Source organism: Ornithodoros turicata, chromosome 5 (genome assembly GCF_037126465.1).
Source record: "Ornithodoros turicata isolate Travis chromosome 5, ASM3712646v1, whole genome shotgun sequence".
Taxonomy (NCBI): Eukaryota; Metazoa; Arthropoda; class Arachnida; order Ixodida; family Argasidae; genus Ornithodoros; species Ornithodoros turicata.
The window spans coordinates 16,487,858-16,511,574 of NC_088205.1; the positions used below are offsets into that span (position 1 = coordinate 16,487,858).

A 23,717-nucleotide genomic window follows, 5' to 3' on the forward strand; every position below is an offset into this window, starting at 1 on the left:
TAGTGAGGGTCGTGTTAAGATTTAGGGGCACGATGGAAAATGACTCCGGCTGGTACACACAAGCTGACAAACACGACACAAGCCTCAAGGTTTAGAAGTTAAGTTCCAAGTTCCTGGCTAGATGTTCAGGAAGCTAAATCTCATCCCCTTTTCATGAGTCACTTGCTCCACGCTTTTCTCTCCTCATGGATAACCTATACAGTCGACCCTCGATTTATGAACCTTCGATTTATGAATTCCCTCGTTTTATGAAAAGGAGCACGAGGAACCAAACTTTTTAAATGCATTTTTCCCTTGTTTTATGAACCTCGATATCCGAATAATGAATTTCTGGGAACCAATTGGGAGTCGCCCAGCGTTTTTGCCCTCAATTTATGAACGGATCGTTACAAGGTCAACATAAATCTTCAAAAGGAGGATCCCGTGGTGTTATGAGTGATGCCAGATCGGACGAAACTTTTTCCAATACTACTGCACCTGGGTTTTAACCCCTCAAAAATCCGAACAACTTCAAGCACTTCAGCCAATCCTTGCTCACCTTCTTTGCAAGATGCATGTTCTCGAACTTTAAAGCTCAACAGATCTCACAAAACTCGTATACCGCAAGCGGTATGCAAATCCGCACGTGCAAATAACATGCACAAGTCTTGCTTGCTCCGAAGAAACTGTATCGCGAAGCAAAAACGGAAATGTGCTGAAAGAATGCGGCAAATATTTAAAAAATAAAAAATAAATCTGTCTCTATGTTGGAGGCACCTCATATTTCTCGCATTTTATGCAACAGCAGTTCGCAGACTTCCGCGCTTGCAAAATTGTATTTCGTAGTATTCATATTTTGTTTCGCCTTTCCCGTGTGTGCGCTTATATGCATGCTAATGCAAAAGCACAGCCGTCGAACAAGATCGAATTTTGATGAGGCATGTATCACAGTGCTGCACATGCGACAAGCAGAACCTCGCTTCCTTTTTCACAAGGGACGGGGTAGCATACAGTAACTTTGAAGCTGGTCATTACTATAACAAGGTCTTGCCTGGCGAGACGTATGTTTTTTTTAAATAGTAGCGCGACACTTCTAAAAAAGAAGACGGCATTGAAATGCAAGCAGCAGAATGTTATAAGAGTAGTAGAGGAATAATGATTGTCAGCGATATACTTGGCGGGTAGCAACTGTTCTACGGCTAGAACACACAAACTAACAAGCAGTGAACGGATGGCTAAGAAGCAAGCGAGCTGGTGAAGTTGATGCATAATGTAAAACCCCAAGACTAAGGAACACGAAGGGACAGACACAAGACGAAGTGTTCGTGCTGTTGTTCGTCTTGTGTCTGCCCCTTCGTGTTAGTCTCGGGGTTTTAGATTATGCATCAACTTCACCTAACATTGAGCTGATGAAGTTGATGCATAATGTAAAACCCCAAGACTTTGGAACACGACGGGACAGACACAACACGAAGTGTTCGCGTTGTTGTTCGTCTTGTGTTCCCTAGTCTCGGGGTTTTAGATTATGCACCAACTTCACCAGCTCGCTTGCTTCTTAGCCATCCCGTTCACTGCTTGTTAGTTTGTGTGTCCTAGACGTAGAATAGTTGCTACCCGCCAAGTATATCGCTGACATTATTATTATTCCTCTTCATTATTCATTATTCCTCTACTACTGTTATAACATTCTGCTGCTTGCATTTCAATGCAGTCTTCTTTTTTAGAAGTGTCGCGTTACTATTTAAAAAAGATACGTCTTGCCAGGCAAGACCTTGTTATAGTAATGAGCCGCTTCAAAGTTACTGCATGCTACCCCGTCCCTTGTGAAAAAGAAAGCGAGGTTCTGCTTGTCGCATGTGCAGCACTGTGATACATGCCTCATCCAAATTCGAGCGTGTAACAAGCAGTGTTCCCGTGATGTTCTAGAGGAAGGCATTTGTCAGCTGTCATGCTTATCTCCGTAGCGAGATCTGTCCCCAACTTTAACTCACTTTTTCTGTGCGTTTGTTTTGTTTGGTTGTTTCTCGTTGTTTCTAAAATCAGCTGTCGATTCTGCAAGTGGAATGCCAGCCTCCGCGCTACCTCACAGGGCTCGCATGACCGGCCTAAAGGCACAGAATCGGACAGGCTGAGTTATCTTTTAAGATGCCTCTAGAGAGCATTCAAAACTGTTTGTTTATGAAGTGCTTCAACGGCGAAAATTATTCACATGAATTGAAGCTTCTAGTGTTGCTCGCTCCGAGCAATAAGCTACACCTGCATTACAGAAGACGCCCAATCGTTTTTGTCAAAACATTACTGGCATAGCACGTCATTTTGCACCCTCTAGCAAAGCAACCTCCTATCTTTGTTCTGTAGAGCTATCTCACTGGTGTCACAATATCATATGGCGAGGTCGTGCTTCAACAATTTACTACGGTTGCTAGTAGCTGTTTAATTTCATGCGCACTTTATAAGTCTTTTATCACATAATGTTCACAACCTATCATTTCAAGTATATGTGGCTGACTGACAGACCTTTGACTCGTGTGGCACCACCAGGTGGCACCAGCTCCCGTGGCATCGTGGTTAGGATGATCACTTTCCACACCGAGACCGGGAGGTGACACGGGTTCGAATCCTGTCACCGGCTGTGCTGTCTGAGGTTTTCCCTGGGGTTTCCGGAGACTTTCCAGACGCATGTCGGCACAGTTCCCCCTTGCTATGTTACGTTGGTGTTTAAAAGAAAACGACCGGCCACGGTGTACGCGCGTTTGCTCGCGTGATTACGTTCTTGTTCGCCATCATTGCGGACACGGTTGTATTGTGTGTTCATCTCCATTAAAAGCTAACATCTAGCCGATCTTCTTTCATGGACATAACATGGTGTCAGAACTCAACGTCCCCGCTCCCAACAGCCTAAAGCAACATTGAAGATCGGTGATCACGACAGCAACACAGCTTCAACATGGCCTTCGCGTTTCTCCAGCCACCGCCGCACTTTGTGCCTGGAAAGAATCCGTCTTTCGAATGGGATCAGTGGAAGAAGGCCTACCAATACCGTGAAGCAGCTACAGAGTACACCGAGAAGCCTGATTCAGTACGTAAAGCCTTACTTCTACGTGTACTTGGACCAGCGGGTCGAAGTTACGTGGACACATTTCCGACCCAGCCAGCAACAGCAAAGGACTCCGTCAAGTGCATCTTTGACAACTTTAACACGAAGTACAAGCCTTACAGGAACATTACGCAGTCTACAGCAATTTTCAACACCATGGTGCAAAAGCAAGGCCAATCAATAGGCGACTTCGCGACTGAGCTCCTTCATCAAGCAGAGCGATGTGATTTTGGCGACAAGAAGGATCGGCTTGTGGGAGATAGGATCATCGTGGGACTACGCGATCCCGCCCTGAAGGAACGTTTGTTCCGAGAGTCAACTACGTCCTTAGACAAAATCATCGCTACGTGCAAAGCAGCAGAAATCTCCAAACAGCAAGTATCTTCACTCATCGACAGCTCCTTGGAAACAACCGTGGATGCACTTCGATTGCGGCACCATCAACGGCCACGAGGACGTCGTAGCAAATCTCAAAAGAGACAACCGACCAGCGTTCCTCCCCAGCCACGACGACAAGCTTGTTCCAGGTGTGGAACATATCACGCACCCCGTAACTGCCCAGCATATGGCAGTACTTGCTACTTCTGCGGGAAGTTTGGTCATTATGCCAGCGTGTGCCACCAGCGAAAGAAGGGGAGCAACTCGAATAATGACGGCAAAATACGAACACTCCAGACAAGCAACTACGATGGCCTGCTGGATTTAAGTACATTAGCTGTTGGTAGTGTGGACATCAGTTCCAATTGGCACGAAACAGTTTTGCTCTGCGGACATCCCGTGACCTTCAAGCTCGATACCGGATCAGACGTCAACATCCTCCCCAAGTCACTGATTCATCAATGGATTCATCAGCTCCAACTTAAGCCAACATCTCTATCAGTTTTCACATGCACAGGAGAGAATCTCCGTGTTGAGAACGAATGTCTTCTCACTTGCTCTGTGAACGGATGCGCCAGAGACATAAAATTCCTCATCGTCGACGTCAACGCAAAGCCAATCTTGGGTGCAACTGCATGCGCTCAACTTAACCTAGTTTGCCGTGTCATGCAGCTGGACAATGATGGAGCCTTGTCCTCAACATCGAGGGAATACTCTTCCTATGAAGACGTCCTGCAGGATTTTCCCGACGTACTTGAAGGAGTTGGCAGATTGCCAGGTGTCAATAAGATAACCCTTCGGTCAGATGCCAAGCCTAGCATTGTCGCTCCTCGCAAGGTACCAACTGCGATTGAGTCAAAAGTGAAGGAAGAGCTCGCTCAGATGGAAGCCAACGGTATTATCACCAAGGTCACTGAACCTACAGACTGGGTTCATCCCATAGTGATTGTGACCAAGAAGAATGGATCACTGCGCATTTGCCTGGATCCACGACGGCTTAACGAAGCCATAAACAGGGAACATTCCAACACAGGATGAACTGTTTTCACGACTGAGCGGAAGCAAGGTATCTACAGTCTTCGACGCAAAGTAAGCATTTTGGCAGCTTCAGCTTGATGAGCCCAGCTCTTTTCTATGTACGTTCGCGACTCTATGGGGCCGATACCGTTTCCTACGGTTGCCCTTCGCTTTAAGTATCGCCCCTGAACTTTTTCAAAGGTCAATGGATATGATCTTTGCGGACTACGACAAAATCAGGCCGTATTTCGACGATATACTTGTAGCTTCTCGCTCGAAAAAGGAGCACATCGCAATGCTACGTACGGTGCTGACTATCGCACGCAAGAACAACCTGAAGTTGAACCGCGACAAACTACAAATGGGACTGTCAAGTATCCCCTACTTGGGCCACATGCTAACCATGAAAGGCATTGCCATAGATCCGACGAAAGTTGAGGCTATCACAGCTATGGCAGCCCCAACAAACAGGAACTGCACAGGTTCCTTGGGATGGCAACTTATCTGAGCAAGTTCGTCCCTCACTTTTCGGAGGAAACAGCCTACTTGAGAGAACTACTCAAGAAAGACGTTTCGTGGCAGTGGACTGAAGCAGCACAAAAGCAGTTCAACCGTCTCAAACAACTGCTCACAACGGCGCCAGTTCTGCAGTTCTTCGACAACGAAAAGCCTGTAGTCATCTCAACAGATGCAAGCTCCTACGGACTCAGTAGTGTTTTGCTGCAGGAGCAACAGCCCGTAGCCTATGCATCAGCAACACTGACAGCACCTCAACAATGCTACGCTCAAATTGAGAAAGAGCTACTGCGGTTGTATTTGCTTGTGAGCGTTTCCACTACTACATATTTGGGAGACACGTAACAGTGCAGAGCGATCATAAGCCTTTGGTTGGCTTACAGCGCAAATCCTTCGACAAGATATCCCCAAGGCTCCAACGTCTTCTATTGCGGCTACAAGCGTACGACATCGAACTCATGTATGTGCCGGGCAAGCAGCTTGTAGTAGCAGACGCACTGTCTTGCGCACCACAGACAACAACAGTTGAAATAGCTGATCACGAAGACTGTATCCAAGTATGCACCCTTGTGACAGCCTCAACCCCAAGGCTGGAAGCGATTCGAACTGCTACATCCAACGACCCGACCCTACAGATTGTCGCATCCTACATTTTATAAAGGATGGCCAGATCATACTCATAATGTGCATGCCCAAGCAAGACCATACTTCCACTGTCGTGATGAGCTGCACTTAGTTGATGGTTTCGTCTGCCGAGGTCAAAGATTGGTCATGCCCGAATCAGAAGAAGGCAACGCCCTTGGAAAGCCACATGTTGCACATCGCGGCATTGCCGCTTGCAAAACCAAAGCCAGAGAAGCAATTTACTGGTCCAGTATGAATCAAGACATCGAAACCCTTATTGGTCGGTGTCAGACTTGCCAACGGTACCAGAGGAATAATCAGAGGGAACCTCTCGAAGATCGCATCATTCCCACACGCCCTTGGCAAAGGATTGGGCTGGACCTGTTCTACCTGAAGGGTGCCACTTACCTTCTCATTGTTGACTATTTTAGCAAATTTGTCGAGCTGCAATCAATGAATTCAACAGCAGTGCCAGCTGTAATCAACGATGTAAAAGCAGTCTGCGCACGGTTCGGTTTGCCCGACGGGATCGCTTGCGACAACGGCCCGCCTTTCGACTCTCAAGAATTTAAGGGATTTCTGCCAACTTGGGATATAGTTCACAACCCTACAGCGCCATATAACCCAAGGTCGAATGGCGTGGCTGAGCGATCGGTACAAACTCTAAAACACTCACTGCTCAAGGCATCTGAAGACGGTACCGACCTCTTTCTCGTACTTAAATACGTACTACAGAAATACGCCTTCGGAAGGCTTAAAGTCCCCTGCGGAGCTACTAATGGGAAGAAGGATCAGAACGTTAGTTCCCACTCTTCCGCAGCGGCTGAAGCTCCGGTTTCCTTGCACCAATGCCTACCGGCAGCTTAAGCGTCGTCAAGAAAGGCAACACGTTCATGGTGACAAGAAAACCGGAAGTCTCCAACCACTGCGGATCAACCAGAATGTCTGGGTCAAGCACCAGGATAAGTGAGTACCCGCTGTCGTTACACAAGTGGGACCTCAGAAGAGGACTTACACAGTTCGTACAGAAAGTGGAACTGTGTATAGGTGCAACAGATTTCACCTGAAACCCGCATATGGCCGGACATGCCCGTTAGGGGACAGCACGAAACAATCGTCAGCAGAAGACTATGGCTATCCTCAGGATCAGCAACAGCATGATGATAATGCGGCATCGGCACCTGGTACAGCTACTAGTCCTGCTTCTGCATCGCCAATGCCAGCGCTGGATCCTGCTACCGAACGACCAAGTTCTGAGACTGCGCCTGCCACAGTTGTTACACGCTATGGACGAACCGTCAAACCACCCCCGCGTTACCCAAACTAAAAAAAAAGGGGGGGGGGTATGTTATGTTACGTTGTTGTTTAAAAGAAAACGACCGGCCACGGTGCACGCGCGTTTGCTCGCTTGGTTACGTTCTTGTTCGCCATCATTGCGGACACGGTTGTATTGTGTGTTCATCTCCATTAAAAGCTAAGTTGATGTTTGTTAAACATCTGTCCGATCTTCTTTCATGGACTAACACCCCTGAAGTCTGCCCAGGACGCACACTAACCCCTCTGTCCCCCACTCCTTCCTGCTGTCCTCTTTCCATCTGCCCACGTCTGTACGCCGCTGATAGCCACAGTTGCTTCGCGGCGTTAACACGCAAATAAAAAGAACCAGGTGGCGAATTTCTCCATTCATCATCATCAGTATATTGGTTGTTGTTTGCCAGTGATGAAATCATCGGCGGTTCAGGTAAGCCTTGCCTCGCAAGGTTGCATATGCGTTCGCAGAACCACAGAATTGTGGTACTGGCTCCCTGGTCGTGTCAAAAAACAATGACACAGCTGGCTACAACACTCCCCTCTCTAAGTCTTTCATTAACTTTCACTCATGGCTAATTATGAAGCAGCAATGGCAGCGAGAGACTAATAGCTAACGAAAAGGGGCACTGAATAATAGATTACTTCAAAGACCGATACATAATCGATAACAAACACAGAAAAGAACAGCCAGCGGCACGCGCATAAAACTCTATTCTTTTCTCTCTTCCACTATCTCCGTAAATTAACCCCCGCAGCGTGATAACGTTTCCCACTCCTAATCCCCTCTCTCTATCAAGCCCGATATTATTCGCCCAGCACTTTACGTTGTCTAAACACTGAGCCGCTACAAATGAAATCGTTATTCAAAAAGCTCATTTCGGCTGTGAAGGGAAAACACAGACGATGACTTGGCATAAAGAAGGATGTTGGACCAGCTTATCTGGCGCAAACAGAAAAATAAAAATAAATAGAAAAAAAGGATGAGTTGGAAGCCTGTGCTAATTCAAAATCGATATGTCCTTGATATTGGAAGGAGACAAAAAGTATTGGATGGTCATGCGGGTGGCTGCAGCCACCATTTTGGGTTCAATTGAAGTCTATTGTTCCGGGCGAACCTCAGTGGACTGTAACCCTCCCATAGCTTCTTTTTTTCTTTCTTTTTTTTTCAGGGGATATTGAACGACTTTCGCTCTTTAGCCCGCCTCATGCTTTCAATACTCTACGGCTTTATCTGCTTTTGCATTTTCCGACATTTTAAATACTTTCCCGTCCTTCTTTTAAGTTTTTTAGAGTTAAAACAACGGGTGAACAGAGAGAAACTGGTGTCTAATTGCTTGCCCGCTCTAGTTCATCGGGACTGCGATTGGGTCTTCAAGTGGGGGAGATCGCCAATAATTGCAATTAGGGCCCTGAGATAAGCCTTTCATTATCCCTATAGTTCATGATAGCGCAATCGATACGTTAATTCACTGCACTGTGGACTGCTCGCATGGGTGTGTTATGGAACCTGTACTCAATCATATGAAAGCAATTATTAATCTTTTGCCACTCCTGACACGTGAGGTATACCGCAGCCTCCAACGGGCTATATAGGGGTTCATGCTAGATTCATGCCTTGTTAATCCCCATTGCGGATATGAATGGACCCCGAATTCTAAAAATGGTAACCAATATTTCGATGTTTATTTTACATCGCGCAAGATGTGCTATGCGCGCTTTTACATCGCGCTTGCGCGGAGCTCAGCGTGCGCGTGTGCGGTCATTACGAGGGTATAAAGGTTCAATAAAGTACCAATTTGGGCTTGTTGGTCACACATAATAAAATCGCTAAAAAAGTGCTAAAAAACAACTGATCGATATGTTTACATTGAAAAACCCGTAATAATTGCGCAGCCGCGGTTAAGAAAACCCAGGTTTTGAGGAAATATAGGGGGAGGAGCGCATTATTGTTTGAGGAAGGAAGGCAGATAAGACTTTTCGCAGATAATTGTGTTAGTTTGTGTTCAGTCTTTTACTCAGATAAGATACATGAACTTCTTGAAAACACGGGCTTAAACCGTGTTTATCGAGTGTTTATCGATGTGTTGTGTAGGGTGTGGGCTCATTAAACCTTCCCCAAGCAGCACAATGTACTGAAAGTCGAGTGCAATAGGGGTGGACGGGTAGGTGGAAGACCTTGAACGAACTGTTGAAACTAAAGAACATTGATAAGACACATACCGTCCACCCCTATTGCACTCGACTTTCGGTACATTGTGCTGCTTGGGTCGTTGAAAGTACAGTGCGTCCGTCCGGTGTTTTTAGCAGTGTTTTATTATTATAAAGATTCATTACACCAAACCCTGCATACTTCATCTTGGCATACAATATAATACATAATTTCTCATTTGAGCATAAAACACATACCTTCCCAAGCAGCAAAATGTATTGAAATTTCAGGTACATAGGGGTATGTGGCAGGTGCCTCATCAGTATGGGGACTAATTGGGAGTTATGGGGATTTAGTCTGAAGTACCCGTCATCCCCTATGTACTCGCGCTTTCAGCACGTTCAGTACCATAGACCGAAAGTACTGAAAGCACATGTGCATATAGGCATGGGCGTTACTTCTGTTCTGAGTATTGATCATTGCAAGTACAGCACCGATGAAGCATCTGCTGCCGACACCAACGCATCGGAAACTTCAATATGTTATTAGAGAGTTTTAGCAAACCGTTGATAACGTGGCTTGCCTCGAGCCGTATCAACCGATACCAATCAGTAGATAAGATTCTGAGTCACGTACGACTGCGATTGGCTCCGATAGCAACGATAACCGTAGTAACGGTTTGCTAAAACTCGCTACTGTGTGAAACTCGGTGCCTCTTTTTATATAAAAAAAACTTCCTATCAAACAAGCAAACCGCACACTAAGAGATACAAGTAAACGACACACGCTGAAATACAGGCGATACAAGGGATAAAAAAAGAAAGAAAAAAAAACACACAATATATTGCCTCTGGCGCGAAGGTAGATAAGTCCGAAACAACAAGAATAAACACGTCTTTTTTTATTTCTGTGGGAATATGCAATTTTACGAAGCTACCATTAACGCAGCATAAAATTGGGTGTTCCAAGAACCGTTGCTCACAAAAGGATCCACCCTATCGAAACACACCCTCAATAAATACATTTACAACGTGAAACTTTCGGTATTTACAAGTATTACTTCCTTTGATTTCTTGTTCGAGCGCATTGAAAAAGTGCTACGAAACTTTTCTTTTATGAGATTGTTCCCAGCTTTCAATAGAGCGCAACTTGATTTCCCCGCGGCAACGCCAGCAATACAATGCAAGCCAGGCGAAAGCTCTGTTAACTTAAATACAAACTGAAACTTTCCCATGCGAGGAAGCTGCATTTCCCGCGACGTTGCCCGGTGGCAGTTTAACTCCGTATTGAACGCAGCATAAGGTCAATATAATGTAACGTCTCAGAATGTCTCATAAGGCCTTATGTGTCTCATCAGGCGAATGAAAAAGACGTGGTTTCTTGAAGGGATTGTCACACTTTCATGTCTGTGATTCCGTGACACGATTTATTTGCATAAGCATTTATTGCACGCTAGATCATTGAAAAAAATAATGCTTTTTCTACGTGTCGTAGCTCCCAAGACGCACGCCCTTGAACACACTATGGCGTTAAGATTAGACGTGAGGCTCGGTCATTCCTGTTGGTTCTTGTGAGCACGTGACCACTCCAGTGGCAGAGGGGCAAGGGAGCCCTCGAACTCATTGGCGGAGATGCCCGTGCTGTCTGAGCCCGATTAGTTTCGGTTTTCGCCAGTGCGCATTTTTTACGCTATTAGTTCTCCCGCTTTTGCTGTAACACTTGGAAGACAGGGTCACATCAGTGCACGTAACCATTTTTTATATCTACCCGGCATACATAATAGCATGTGAAGTATCACGATTCATTTAACCAAATTACAGATAAAACTAACGAACACAGAGACCAACGCCAACATAATCGATCGGTCCCATGGCCTCTGAGTGCTGCTTTTACTACGATTTTTTTTACTCTACTTGCGTAAAACACAGTACCAAACTACTAACGGGAGCCATGTTATTTTATCGCAGGACTGCATGGTACTTACTCACACGATATTGTACACTCTATAATACATGAATATAATTCATACTTTCACCGGCACCATGCCCTCCGTTTCCTTTTCCGTTTCTAAGTAAGTCGACAGTGTCGTTATGACCATCTCCTCTCGTATAATAATAAACATATTACCCCGAACATTGATGATGATGATAGTGATGTCGTCAACATTGCCGCGGCTTCAGAAAATCACGTGATGATGAGTATCGCCAACTAGCGCCAAATCCTTCGCGGCGACTGTCGAAACTACTGCCTCGACGCCGGCAGAATGTAGTGCGAAGAACGCAGGTGCATTCACCCTGAAGGGAACTTGAGAAATATGCTTTTTGCATTAAGAAGATGAGCCGATACGACGGGAAGTTTTTAAATTGTATTCCGAGAAGATGGGAAGCAGGAAAGAAAGTCGTCATTTGAGATATCGACGGATTTCGACCTCAGGCTTCACCGCCGCACACATACACTGCTCATCGCTTCTTCCAATCAATACATTGGTACTTTAAGCTCTTCTTTAGTTTTTTAACGAATACGCAGGCTCGTTTCATGAGTTCTAGGTCCTCTGGTGAGCGTATTGGACTGCCAAGTTTTAAATTAACGTAAGAGCTGTTTGCACTGTGATACGTTTTCAACTATTCAACGGTACTTTTGGACGAAAGCAAAAAACGCAATATTTATGTTGCTAATTAAGCTTTCCCTCCACGCCTATTGACGTCATATACAGACATACTTCACTAAGCCTCACAGACGTCCTCTGAGGTATTTAATTTCTGTGCTAGTCTAATTTATTTTCACCGCATCACGCGATGGCAAGAAGTATAGCTGACGAAAGAGAGCCAGCAAATTTCTGTGCCGCGATGATTGAAATCCACGCTACTCATACTTTAAGTGCTCTACCATTACACCTTGCAGACTTTTTATTTAACGTAAGGCTCCTAATGTTGCTTCACGAATGATATCCTTGAGGCTCTCCCATCTATTATACGTTCTTCGAGTGCTGCCTCGTGCGCTGTATGCTACTTTGGTCTCTCTCTCTCTGCCATGTTTCTTTGTAAGGACGACTGTTTTTCTTCATTCAGTATTTTTTTATTTATTTATTTATTTATGCGTATACGCTACACCGCCTTACGGCAATTGGATCAGCTAAAGTAATAAGCACATCATTTAATCACTGCGTGTTATTACCGTCCTCGCACGTTTTGTTATTATGGATATTGTATGGCATCGCACTTGGGTCAGTAACAAAAACAAAAAAAAAGAAGAGAAAGGCAGAAGGAGAAGTAGTAGTTTTTATTGATTGGTCGCATTGCAAAAAACAAACAAACAATGATTTTTCGCGTTCGCCTACTCATTGCAAGGTTGCCGGTGTCGAGTACACTGCACGTTGAAAGAAACCACAGGTGGACAAAATTAATCTACGGAACGGCAACTTTAATTGTCATTAACTTAGTTGTCTGAAGCCGTAACGCCTATAGCTATCGTTATTTGTTTCGTAATTGTCATGCTTTCGATCTACCTATTGCTTTCACTTCATCCTATAAGTACGTGTTTGCAACGGAATTGTACATTGCAATGATTCAAGAAAATTTAGTTGCCGGATGCCAACTACACCCAGACAACATCCTGCAGTACTTTTACCCATCACAGGTCTGAACTCGTTCGAACGTTCTCTGTCCCTTGCGAACATAATTACCCATGGAACCAGATGCCATACTGTACCTTCATCAATATTCTCCCGTCGCGTCTCTCTCCCCCTTTCGGCTTCGGCATCTGGATTTTTATTTTTTTGCGCGTAATCCGAGAACCTTAAATCACCCTCGCCGTCTTCTTCCAAATCCAACACTCTAATGAAAGGTAATAAATTTTAAATCCCGCTCCCTAGAAACCACGAAGATTTTTAATGCGCCTCCTCGAGGTTCATTAAAGATTCATTACAAATCCCGAGTCCGGACCGGTTTTTGGTTCCTACATCCTCGCATGGCTTTGCCAGCGAAAGTTATACCATGCCGCTATACCGTCTCAATAATAGCACCTGATGCATTCCATAGAGTTTAATGAGATTTAGCCAAAGTCAGAAAACGACACCCCCATGAGCATTGCCTAATTAATTAACCGCGAATTTTTGTTCGAGAAAAGTCTGCGAGGAAGAAGTCTTGCTGATTACTTGGATAGCAGCTCAATCAGGGACTTCCGATAAGAGTGCTTAGTCGTGTGAAAGGAGCTTGAAACTAAAGCTATCGCTTTGTTTTTGTTTTTTCTTGGGACAGTTTTAACCAAATGGGAAAGGTGTCGCGTTTGTCGTGCAGATTATAAGGTTGGATAGAGTACTGAATGCCTGCAAACGAAAATATGCAGACAGTAAACTTGTTTCTCAATATAGATTGTAGAGATAGGAACGAAAACTCGAGGGGCGGGGCACCACGCTCGTGTATATGACTCAATAAACGTGCAGACGGTGGCGATAGGCCACGTCTGATTACTCTTAAGTAACATTGGTGCCGAAACCCGGGAGATTGGCCCCTTCGACTGCCCTTGTCGCAACGCCTGGACCTTCCCATCAAGACCACGGGGATGATGAGGTGCCAACCCCCTTGCCGTCGGCCGCTGTACTCCCAACCGTAGTGAGGGCTGTACTTTAGTAACGATGCCGCGGCAGACGGATAGGTGTGGAATTAGCGTTTGGCGATTTTGGCACGTTGTCATTGTTGCCAGACGATACGAGTGCATACGGGCGAGTGGTCGGCGATCGGCTATGTGTCGCATAGTCGTCTGCTATCCGATATCGTCGCATGAGACGCGTATTGAGTACGGAGAGGTTAATAATCGTCCCCTATCGGATGTAGTCGTACGAGAAGCGTTTTAGGTGTGGTAGGGTTGCGTCGTTTTTGTTTAATTGAACTTTTTATGTTGGAAGATTGAAATAAATGCTACAAATTTAAGCAAAAAGCAACACCTGGATGTGGAGAGAGTGAATCTTTTCCCAGGTCAGGTACTGATGTCGAAGAGTGGGTCCATGTAGAATGAGCATCCGACGTGACTGAGGTTAGGTTAGGTTAGGTGATTACGTATTGCACATGCCGAAGAGTGGGTCCGTGTAGAATGAGCATCCGGAGTGACTGGGGTTAGGTTAGGCTAGGTGCTTACGCCTTGCACATGTCCAAGAGTGGGTCCATGTAGAATGAGCATCCGGCGTGACTGAGATTAGGTTAGGTTAGGTGATTACGTATTGCACATGTCGAAGTGTGGGTCCATGTACAATGAGCATCCGGCGTGGCTGAGGTTAGGTTAGGTTTGGTGATTACGTATTGCGCATGTCGAAGAGTGTGTCCATGTAGAATGAGCATCCGGCATGACTGAGGTTAGGTTAGGCCAAGTGAATACGTATTCCATGTGTCCAGGGGCTGACGTAGACTGTGCATCCGACATGACTGAGGTTAGGTTAGGCCATGTGAATACGTATTCCATGTGTCGAGGGGGCTGACGTAGACTGTGCATCCGACGTGACTGAGGTTAGGTTAGACCAGGTGAATACGTATTCCATGAGTCCAGGGGCTGACGTAGACTGTGCATCCGACATGACTGAGGTTAGGTTAGGCCATGTGAATACGTATTCCATGTGTCGAGGGGGCTGACGTAGACTGTGCATCCGACGTGACTGAGGTTAGGTTAGGCCAAATGAATACGTATTCCATGTGTCAATGGAGCTGACGTAGACTGTGCATCCGACGTGACGGAGGTTAGGTTAGGCCAAGTGAATACGTATTCCATGTGTCGATGGAGCTGACGTAGACTGTGCATCTGGAGTCACTGAGGTTAGGTTAGGCCAGGATAATGCGTGCTATTCCACATGTTGCGGAATGGTCAATGTAGAGTAGGTATACAGTTAGAGTATGCATTAAATAGGAATGAGTATGTGTGTTGCCGAAGAGGGTCGTTGTAGTTGAAACATATTTACAAATATATACATGCAGGTCCATGGAAAGCTTTAAGAGCCCTTTTGAGGACTGTAGAGATTCTTGATGACGTTTAGCAGCCTTTCGAAAGGCTGCTCATTTTTGTTGCTACAGTCAGTCCTCCAAAGGTACTCACTGAGGTGGTGCGTCATGTTTTCGCTTGTCACACCACCTCTGGCCAACCTATTCCGTAGTGGTCTCCACTGAGATTCAATGTGGTTGGGGGTCACGCCGGTGTCTGGGTCAACGAAGTTGTATGTGTGGTTGACCGTCATGTGCTGGAAACCTTCTGCTGACAGACCGGCGTACCCCTTCCAGCAGCCAGTGTAAAGGGTTGTGCCATTTTCGACGTGCTTGTCAATGAGGGCAAGGAGTGTCTCCTTGTCTCTCTTGTTTTGCGGGCATATTTCCAGGCACAGTTGTTTAATGTCGACGTCAATCAGCCCCAATATCCATGTCCCTTCGACGATACGGCCACGTTGGTATTTGCGGCGACCAATTTTACATTCGTCGATTTTCACAACGTGGCCAGGGCCGCCGATTTTCTGAGTTTGCGCATTGGCCAGCGAGTCCGTGCAGACTTCTCGGCAGTGCGAGTACTAATCTGCAACGGTAGCTGATGATACACTTACCTCCGGAAATATGGAAGCCTCGTCGAGGGCCTGTTGAAAAGTCTTTTTTTTGGCGAAACAGTACGAAAAAATCAGGACTTGTTCTGGTGCGAGTCTCAGGTTCTCGAACCAGGTTCCCACAGTCACAGACTGTGACAACTGGGCATGGCCGTGCCGACATCGGAATTGCCCGAATGTGCGCTGCGACGGTTTCACGCTTAGTTCACGTCCGCAGCGGGGGCAGTTCATGTTGTTGGGTAGGAGATCTTTGGAGTGGATCCGCGATACAGTTGTGTCGGTGTCCGTGAGCACACGGCCTAGCATGAAGAGGTTCATTTCGCAAGTTCGCGTTTCAAAACGGCCGCTTATGTGTCGTCTGCTATGTTGTTTCGTATATCTTTTAGCTTTTTTGTCTGCCAAATGTTTGTGTTGTTTGCCGTATGTTTATTAATTGCGTTCGTAATACACACAAAAAAAGGCTGTAAAGTATTAGGATTTCGTTTCGCATTTCTATCAATTTTCGTGTTCGTTGTTGGTGCCGCTGAAGTAGTCGGATGGTGGTAGAATATAGATAGCCGTAGTGCTCAGTTTTGCAAAAGTCATTTTCGTAAAACATATTTTAAAAAGTGCATATTTTTAACTAACTTTGGTTCGTAAATTCTGATATTGTCTTAAAGTTGCTAGGAAGATAGCGCATTTTTGGCTTTTCTTGTTTTTTCAGTTCGAAAAGGCCGCGGCATCGTTGCTAAAGTATATACGTAGTGAGCTCTGCCCCCGCCACCGTCGTCGCAGGAGGGCCATCCGCGGAGTCAGGCCCAACGTGGCATGGAAGACAACCTTCTCGACGGACTCTCAGATTGCGCTGCAGTGGGTCAAGAAAACGGCTTCACGGTGCCCGCAGTTTGTAGAAGGCCGCGTGCGGGAGATGCGGCACCTCACCGATCCTGGTCAGTGGCGTCATTGTGACGGGAAACATAACCCAGCCGACCTGCTCACGAGAGGAATCTCCGCGGACGAGCTCGTCGGCAGCGAGCTGTGGTGGGTTCGACACCCATGGTTGTCTGGTAGTGTGGACCCACCTCTCTAGCCAACATCGAACCGCACCCCATCGTCCTCTCGGACGGAAGAGACGTGCTGTCCAGTCGCGATCCGCCATGGTGACCCCATCCTCCGGTTAGAGGACTACAGTCTACTCAGCCGCGTGCTTAGAGTGACGGCATACGTGCTCAGATATGTCAACAACTCGCGGAGACCTGTATCAAGGCTCACCGGGCCCATCTCTGCACAAGAACTGCATTCGGCAGAGCTTCTATGGGTCCGCCGCACTCAACTAGAATGCTTTGGCGCAGATGTCGTTGACCTTCAGGCGGAGCGACCCGTCTCCCGTTCGTCTGCTCTTTTGACGCTGAACCCATACTTGGACGCTAACTCGCTCCTTCGGGTGGGAGGAAGATTGCAGTGCGCCCACGAAGAGGGCAGCAACCGGCAGCCCGTACTTCTCCCGGCCAAGCACAGTCTCACAGAGTTGCTCGTGCTTGACGTCCACCGGCGTCTCCACCACACCGGAGTGCAAGACACCCTCTGCGAACTGCGACTGAAGTACTGGATTGTCAAGGGCCGGCAGGCTGTTCGCCGCGTGCTCCAAACGTGCCTACAGTGTAGGCGTCGACGGCTGTCCTCACAGACTGCACCTGTTGCTCCTCTCCCGCGTGCAAGAGTTACTCCCACGAACCCATTTGATGTGGTGGGTGTGGACTTCGCGGGCCCTTTGTACGTGCACGAAGACAGCAAGCAGCGAAAGGCGTACATAGTCCTTTTCACCTGCGGCGTCACACGTGCGGTGCACCTCGAATGTCCACGCAACACTTCCTCAGTGCCTTCCGGCGTTTCACTTCCAGAAGCGGCGTACCATCCCTCATGATGTCTGACAATGCCCGCATCTTTCATCAGGTGTCCCGTCTGCTCTCCTCCGAAGATGTACTGAATTTCGCCGCTACCTACCGCATCCAGTGGAAATTCATTGTGGAGAGAGCACCTTGGTGGGGCGGGTGGTGGGAAAGGATGGTCCGCTCCGTCAAGGACGCCCTGAAACGGTGTCTGGGAAGGCAGCGCCCCACCTTCGAAGAACTCACCATCGCCCTCTGCGAAGCTGAGTGCATAGTAAACTGCCGGCCACTCACTTACGTCACGTCCGAGACCGAAGACCTGGACCCCTTGACACCGGCGGACTTCCTCGTAGGAAAACACCTGACGCTCCTCCCAAGGCCGGGCGAAGTCGCCCCGCCACCGAGTGTCAAGGGCCTCCGGCAATATCTTAAGGTCCAAGGGCGGCACCGCTCGCAGTTTTGGAGTAGATGGCGAAAGGAGTATCTCGTTCGGCTAAGATCGGTGCACATGACACGGCATAAGCCGGAATCACAGCTGAAAGTCGGTGATGTGGTGGTCATCCATGATAAAGGGCCCCCCCTGGTGTGGAAACTCGGCCGCGTCACACAAGCATTTCCCGGGCGCGACGGCGTCATTCGTGCCTGCGCGGTCGCGCTCGCCAACAGAAATGTCCTCCACCGTCCGGTCCAGTTGCTACACCGCCTAGAGGGGGACGTGGAGCGACCCGCGGCCCGCGGAGTCGGTTCGTTTAACAGTGTTCGTCGGTCGTTTAACAGTGTCGACAGAGAAACACACAGGGACAACACAGCTGTGTGTTTCTCTGTCTCCGGTTTTTCGTTCCTATCATGTCTCATTTGCTAGCATGAATTTTGCGTCCCCTCTACGCGCAGATTGTAGTTTGTTTGATTGTTTGTTTGTTTGAACAAACGCTTCTTTGTTCTTACCCAGTGGTGAAGGGCACCGAGGGACACGGTCAAACAAAGACAATAAAATAGAATGCAATATTTATTATTAAAACGGAAGTCATACAAGCAACCATATAAGAGACCGCTAGAATGTCCTGATCAGGATATTAAATGTGTCAAAGTACATTTGTGCAGTACAATTTCAATACAGTGTAGCACGAGTTGAATACACGAAATGCTTACACTACACAAGTTACAGCTATATTAACTACACTAGCTTCAGCGAGCAATATTCGTCATGTCAAAAAACCTACAAAAAGAAACGCCACTCAGGGAAGACACGGCCGCGGCGGACAGTAATAGAGATTTCTTGTTTTTCTTTCTTTCTTTTTTTTTTTGTACTTTCGTGTTAGTGCGGCTAAGCAACTGTGGCTATGAGCGGCGTACAGATGTAGACAGATGGAGAGAGAACAGCAGGAAGGAGTGGGGGACAGGGGGTTAGTATGCGTCCTGGGCCGACTTCACGGGGAACTGTGCCGACATTCGTCCGGAAAGTCTTCTGAAATCCAAGGGAAAACCTTAGACGGCACAGCCGGTGGTAGGATTCGAACCCACCACCTCCCAGTCAGCACGACACCAACGAGCGAGGCCCCCTAACCCACTCGGCCGTTGGTGAGAGAGATTTAGTGCATCGTACGCTATCGCCTATGCGTATGTATGTAAGAGATAGCGTTGGTGATTCCGCGCATGCGCAAAAAATAAAGCAAGCTCCGCGCATTGCGCAGAACCACCACGCACTAAACACTAAACGCACTAATGTAGCGCGTCGACCACCGTCAGAGGAACTCTATCTGGGAACTCTAACAAGCTGGGTCTCCAAGAAAACAACTAGCTGCTTGTAGAGTGAGGTGAGGAGAGGGTACTGAACGCGAAGACGACTGCCTTGAGCTACGGCTGTGCATCCGTTCTTCCACAAGAAGTACCTTGCCACCGCAACAAGCAGAAGAACAAACCTGCCTCTGATCCGACGTCCCGTTTGGCTGAGCTTTCCCCAGTTGTTTCCCCCCTTTTTGTCTAATAAATATATCCCCCCCACCCCTGATCCGGTATCATAAACGATAGCGGAACGGAAAAACCCGACAAACGAGAGCAAAAAGAAAAAAGAAGCGTTCTTGCCACAGCGCAGTTGTCCAGCACGTGGGACACTGCTTCAATGTTGGGACAATTCGGACAAAGGGAGGTACTGGTAACACCCCACCGATTTAAACGATCCCGCGTAACGGTAAAACTGCCCAGACGGCCTTCCACAAAAAGTCAGAGACTTCGCGCGGGAAGTTATTAGGTAAGTATTAGGTAAGATATCGCTTCACGATAGACCTAGGTTTCCCACGTTATCTGGCCGGGGATCATCCAAGGGCCATTGCAATTCACAAATACGTGATACAGGGACCGACCGAGGATCGACCTGAGGGCCTGAGCCTGTATGTCGCAAAATATCTCTGTGATACATAAACAGGGACGGAGGACTGGCTTCAGGGTACCTGCTCCCTAGTCCGCGAGGCACCAAAGCTATGCGAAAGTGTCCAAGCCAGTACAATGCGAGTACACGCGCTGTGTGCTTAGTATCGTCGAGAACTCGGAGGACAGCCCGAGGGGCAAGCAATGCTCGGGGCTCCAGCCCCCCGTCTTGTCCCGAATGTCCTGTATACAGACTGAGACAAAGAGAGCCTCTCAGTGCCCTTCACCGTGAGTTCATACCAGCTTGTCTGCACGATCTCCCTTTTATCTTTGTTCTTATAGATGCGATTACCTAAATGATTTATCACACCTAGATTTAAGGAAAAAAGAACCGACATGAAAGACAGTGTCCGTATTGTTCCTCGTGTTCAATTACTTCTGGTGCTCACTCCCCCTTCGCTATGTCGAAGATAAAGTACTGTTTTGACTTCACTTGGACGTCTCTAGCCCAGACAGCGCCATAGTTGAAATCGGTACATATCATTCAGTGCAGCCTTCAAACAACAGGACACCATGTGACGCAAACACGCAGAACTGTGTCTCCGACATAGTTTGTCCAATTCACTTTTTTCAAAAGAATTGCAGTGAAGCGTTCTTCCTCTTTTAATTACCACCAGTCACTGCCAACACGTTCACACGCTCATGCTTTTTAGTCAGCTTTTCCAACTTTGTACCATTCAAGTGAAACACATCGATATCAACAACAACAACAGATGAGTTAATGATGATGAATGGGAAGGTTCACCACATGAGGTACGGCCCACTACTCCAAGGCACAGTGGACAAGACACAATGAAATGTGAGATGGATGGATCGACATCAAATGGGTCGTGACGCATTGATACATTCGGTTCATTACATCATGCACTCATTATATTGCACGCCTATTGAGTAAAAAGTAATAATTTGTGTTCTACGTGTCGTAGCTGGTGAGATAAAAACCCTCGAATAAACTTTTGCGTCGACTCCTGACGTCACAGAAGCCAGCGCCTCCGCCATTTCTGCTGGTTCCCGCAAACACGCGATATACATGTGAGGTAAAAACAACGCTGGATCAGGTACGGGTCGCGGTGTTGATTTTCTACGCTATCTCTATTACCCCCTTTGCAGCAGCAGGATCAAAAGTAGACTCAACGTTGAATTTGCTCAACACGAAGCATAATTTATGCATTTGAGGACGTGGTGCTTATCGATGTAACAGGAGTTAACGGAGTTAAATTTTCCGCTGTGGCAGTATCATATGACAAAGTTGTCACGAAAGTACATCGTTAATACTAAACTAATTTATTACGAAGAATACGGCGTTGTAAGCTAAAAAAAAGGAAAATAAAGAAGAAGAAGACGAGACAGAGAGAAAGAAAAACATGAGGTGACACTCACTTCAAGGGTACGCATGACTAACACCATCTGGACCTTACTGGAAAGTGAGGTAATCCGTGGGAGTATAGCTCCAATCACAACCAGGCTTTCACCTGTCGTAGCCATAAAAACGAATCGCCAGCCGTGTGGGCACCCACTCGAAGGCAGGCACAGACTGTCTATGTTCGAAGTCGTCTGCGGGAATTGGTTGAAGCAGACGCCATCATGGCCCTTTTTTCGTCCATGTGGTAAGAGGCATCGACGAGGTCTTCTTTAGTATACAGAGGCCGGTGGCGCAACCCACGCATCACATCGCGTGCACAGGAGTCAGTGTCCTGCAGGAGTGCCGTACAAATAGACTTCTGCACTGCTGCCCCTTTATTTCGTGTCATGTTAAGGAAATGAAATAACTAGACGAGACAAAAAGCGAGATGTCTGGTACAAATCAAGCTGACGACTTGTGCACATAGAGGCGTTGACCAGAGGGCAAGAACTAATGAACGCCTTAAGACATGAGACAGAGAAACTAGGCCGTTAAACAAAGGCAAATACCGAGAGGCGTCTCGGAAGCAGTTCCACTGTTGTTGAAAGACTTTGCTGCAGCGCTAAATCTTGCAGACGTAGCGCTTTCCATGTAGGCTAAGGGGCTTGCGGAACTACTTGCACACTTCGAGCTAAAAGCATCGTTAGATCTGAAAGATCACGGCAATAAAAATAGAAAGTTTTACTTCGTGAGAGAAGTAAAAGTAAGATAGTCGCCATTTTTCAGCACAGGGGACATCATGTGTAACGTGAACGGAGAACACGTACGTGCAGTAGCGTCCACTGTAAGATGCAGTATCCTCAAAAATTGTATGCTGTTGCTGTGCAACTCAACAGGACTGAATCCTTACGCGAGACATACGCGCACTCATTTCTTTCTCGTCTTTTTATATACCGGTATAGGTATCGGTATACCGGTAGGTATAGGTATATTATATATCGGTATATGCGACGTTGATCAAAAACTTATTTCTAAATTATCCATCCCGATAGTAACCGAACACCTAAGCTACGCCCGGTTTCACCGTGTATTACAGTCCGACTGTAATCCAGAGCGAAAGGAATGAGTAATATACAAAATAAGCAATACGTAATAAAAATAAGTAAGAGATACATTTCACAAATTTGTGAGATGTATTATCTGCGAAACAATGTCAGCCCCTGTGTATCTGGTACCCTACCTCATTCCGAACACTTTTAACAAAGCCCTCGATTGAATGTGTCTGATACAGGGTTTCCGCACGCATTAAACTGCCGAGACGCGAGCACTTTAGATAATAAAATGTGGAGCTACAATGTCAGAAGGTTATTTATTGTCTCCCGACTAACGATCCGCCGATCCGTCTCTGTCAAAGTTCGCCAGCCAAATTTGCAGCAAGTCATCATTACTCTTGCATCTCGGTTGGTTCGCACGATTTTCGCCACGCAGCATCCTAGCTCTTCTTTTGTCTGGTGCCCCGTCTACTTTTTTTGTTTGTTAATTTTTATAATAGAAGTTTTTCGCGATTTTTCGCAATTTGCAAGCAAGAAGCAGTTTCGTTGTTAGTTAATGCAACACGAATAATAGACAAAAGTCTGATAACTTTGACACATCCGTCATTAGTTAACAACCAGCAAGCCACCTAACGTAGGGTTGCTACGGGGTGATACTTTTCAGAAACGGAAAAGGGACAAGGAAAATGAAGACACGAAAAAATAAAAGAACAGTGCAGAAAACCGTTGTTTAGGGGAGAATATTATGATGGCGCAAGAAAACCCAATACCGACGAGACGTTCAGTATAAAAATGAAAGTGGAGTCGCTCAGATGTAACTCCGTTCGGAAAATACCTTCCTGAAGCCCGAACTGCGGAGGTTATTGTTCATCTCTGCCTGGAGGTTTATACACACTCTTAGAAAAAAAGGTGCACTCTTACAAATGATTGGTGGTGGTGGTGGTTATAGGGCTTGCCGTTGTCGGCCTCACGTATGTGGGCAACGTCACGACTGACGCCCTGGGGGAATGTGCGTCCTGGTCCGACTTCTAAGTCCGACTCTTACAAATGAACTTCACCGCATAGCACGCTCCTAGCCAACCATCACCTCGAATGACAACGTTCTCGCCCCTGATTTGTTGAAAACGGGAGGAGCCTATTTTGTGTCATTATGCACGGCACAAAATAGGCTCCTCCTCCTCCCGTTTTCAAGAAATTTAGGTTTAGTTCATTTCTAAGAGTGTGGAGCAGTTACACCTTTTAAGAGGTAATAGTTGTCGCATATGTTGTGCCTAAAAAGTTGCAAAGTTCTACCTGCTGCCTACGAATGATACAATCTTAAAAATGAACTTCACCGCATAGCACGCTACTAGCCAACCACCATCTCGAATGATATCGTTATCTGCACTG

General features: G+C 46.7%; 3 protein-coding genes across 3 annotated transcripts; all 3 read left to right on the forward strand.

Annotated features, from left to right (window-relative positions):
- The first annotated feature begins 2,926 nt into the window (after positions 1–2,926).
- Positions 2,927–4,492, forward strand: LOC135395226 (uncharacterized protein K02A2.6-like). Its single transcript, XM_064626465.1, has one exon. It carries the CDS (start codon positions 2,927–2,929, stop codon positions 4,490–4,492), a length of 1,566 nt encoding a protein of 521 aa, XP_064482535.1.
- A 1,266-nt stretch (positions 4,493–5,758) lies between these two features.
- Positions 5,759–6,478, forward strand: LOC135395227 (uncharacterized protein K02A2.6-like). The gene has a single exon (XM_064626466.1). It carries the CDS (start codon positions 5,759–5,761, stop codon positions 6,476–6,478), a length of 720 nt encoding a protein of 239 aa, XP_064482536.1.
- A 9,566-nt stretch (positions 6,479–16,044) lies between these two features.
- On the forward strand, positions 16,045–17,545 carry LOC135395228 (uncharacterized). The gene is made up of 3 exons (XM_064626467.1): positions 16,045–16,062; positions 16,346–16,645; positions 16,712–17,545. The coding sequence occupies exons 1-3, from the start codon at positions 16,045–16,047 to the stop codon at positions 17,543–17,545; spliced, it is 1,152 nt and encodes a 383-aa protein (XP_064482537.1).
- Positions 17,546–23,717: the final 6,172 nt, after the last annotated feature.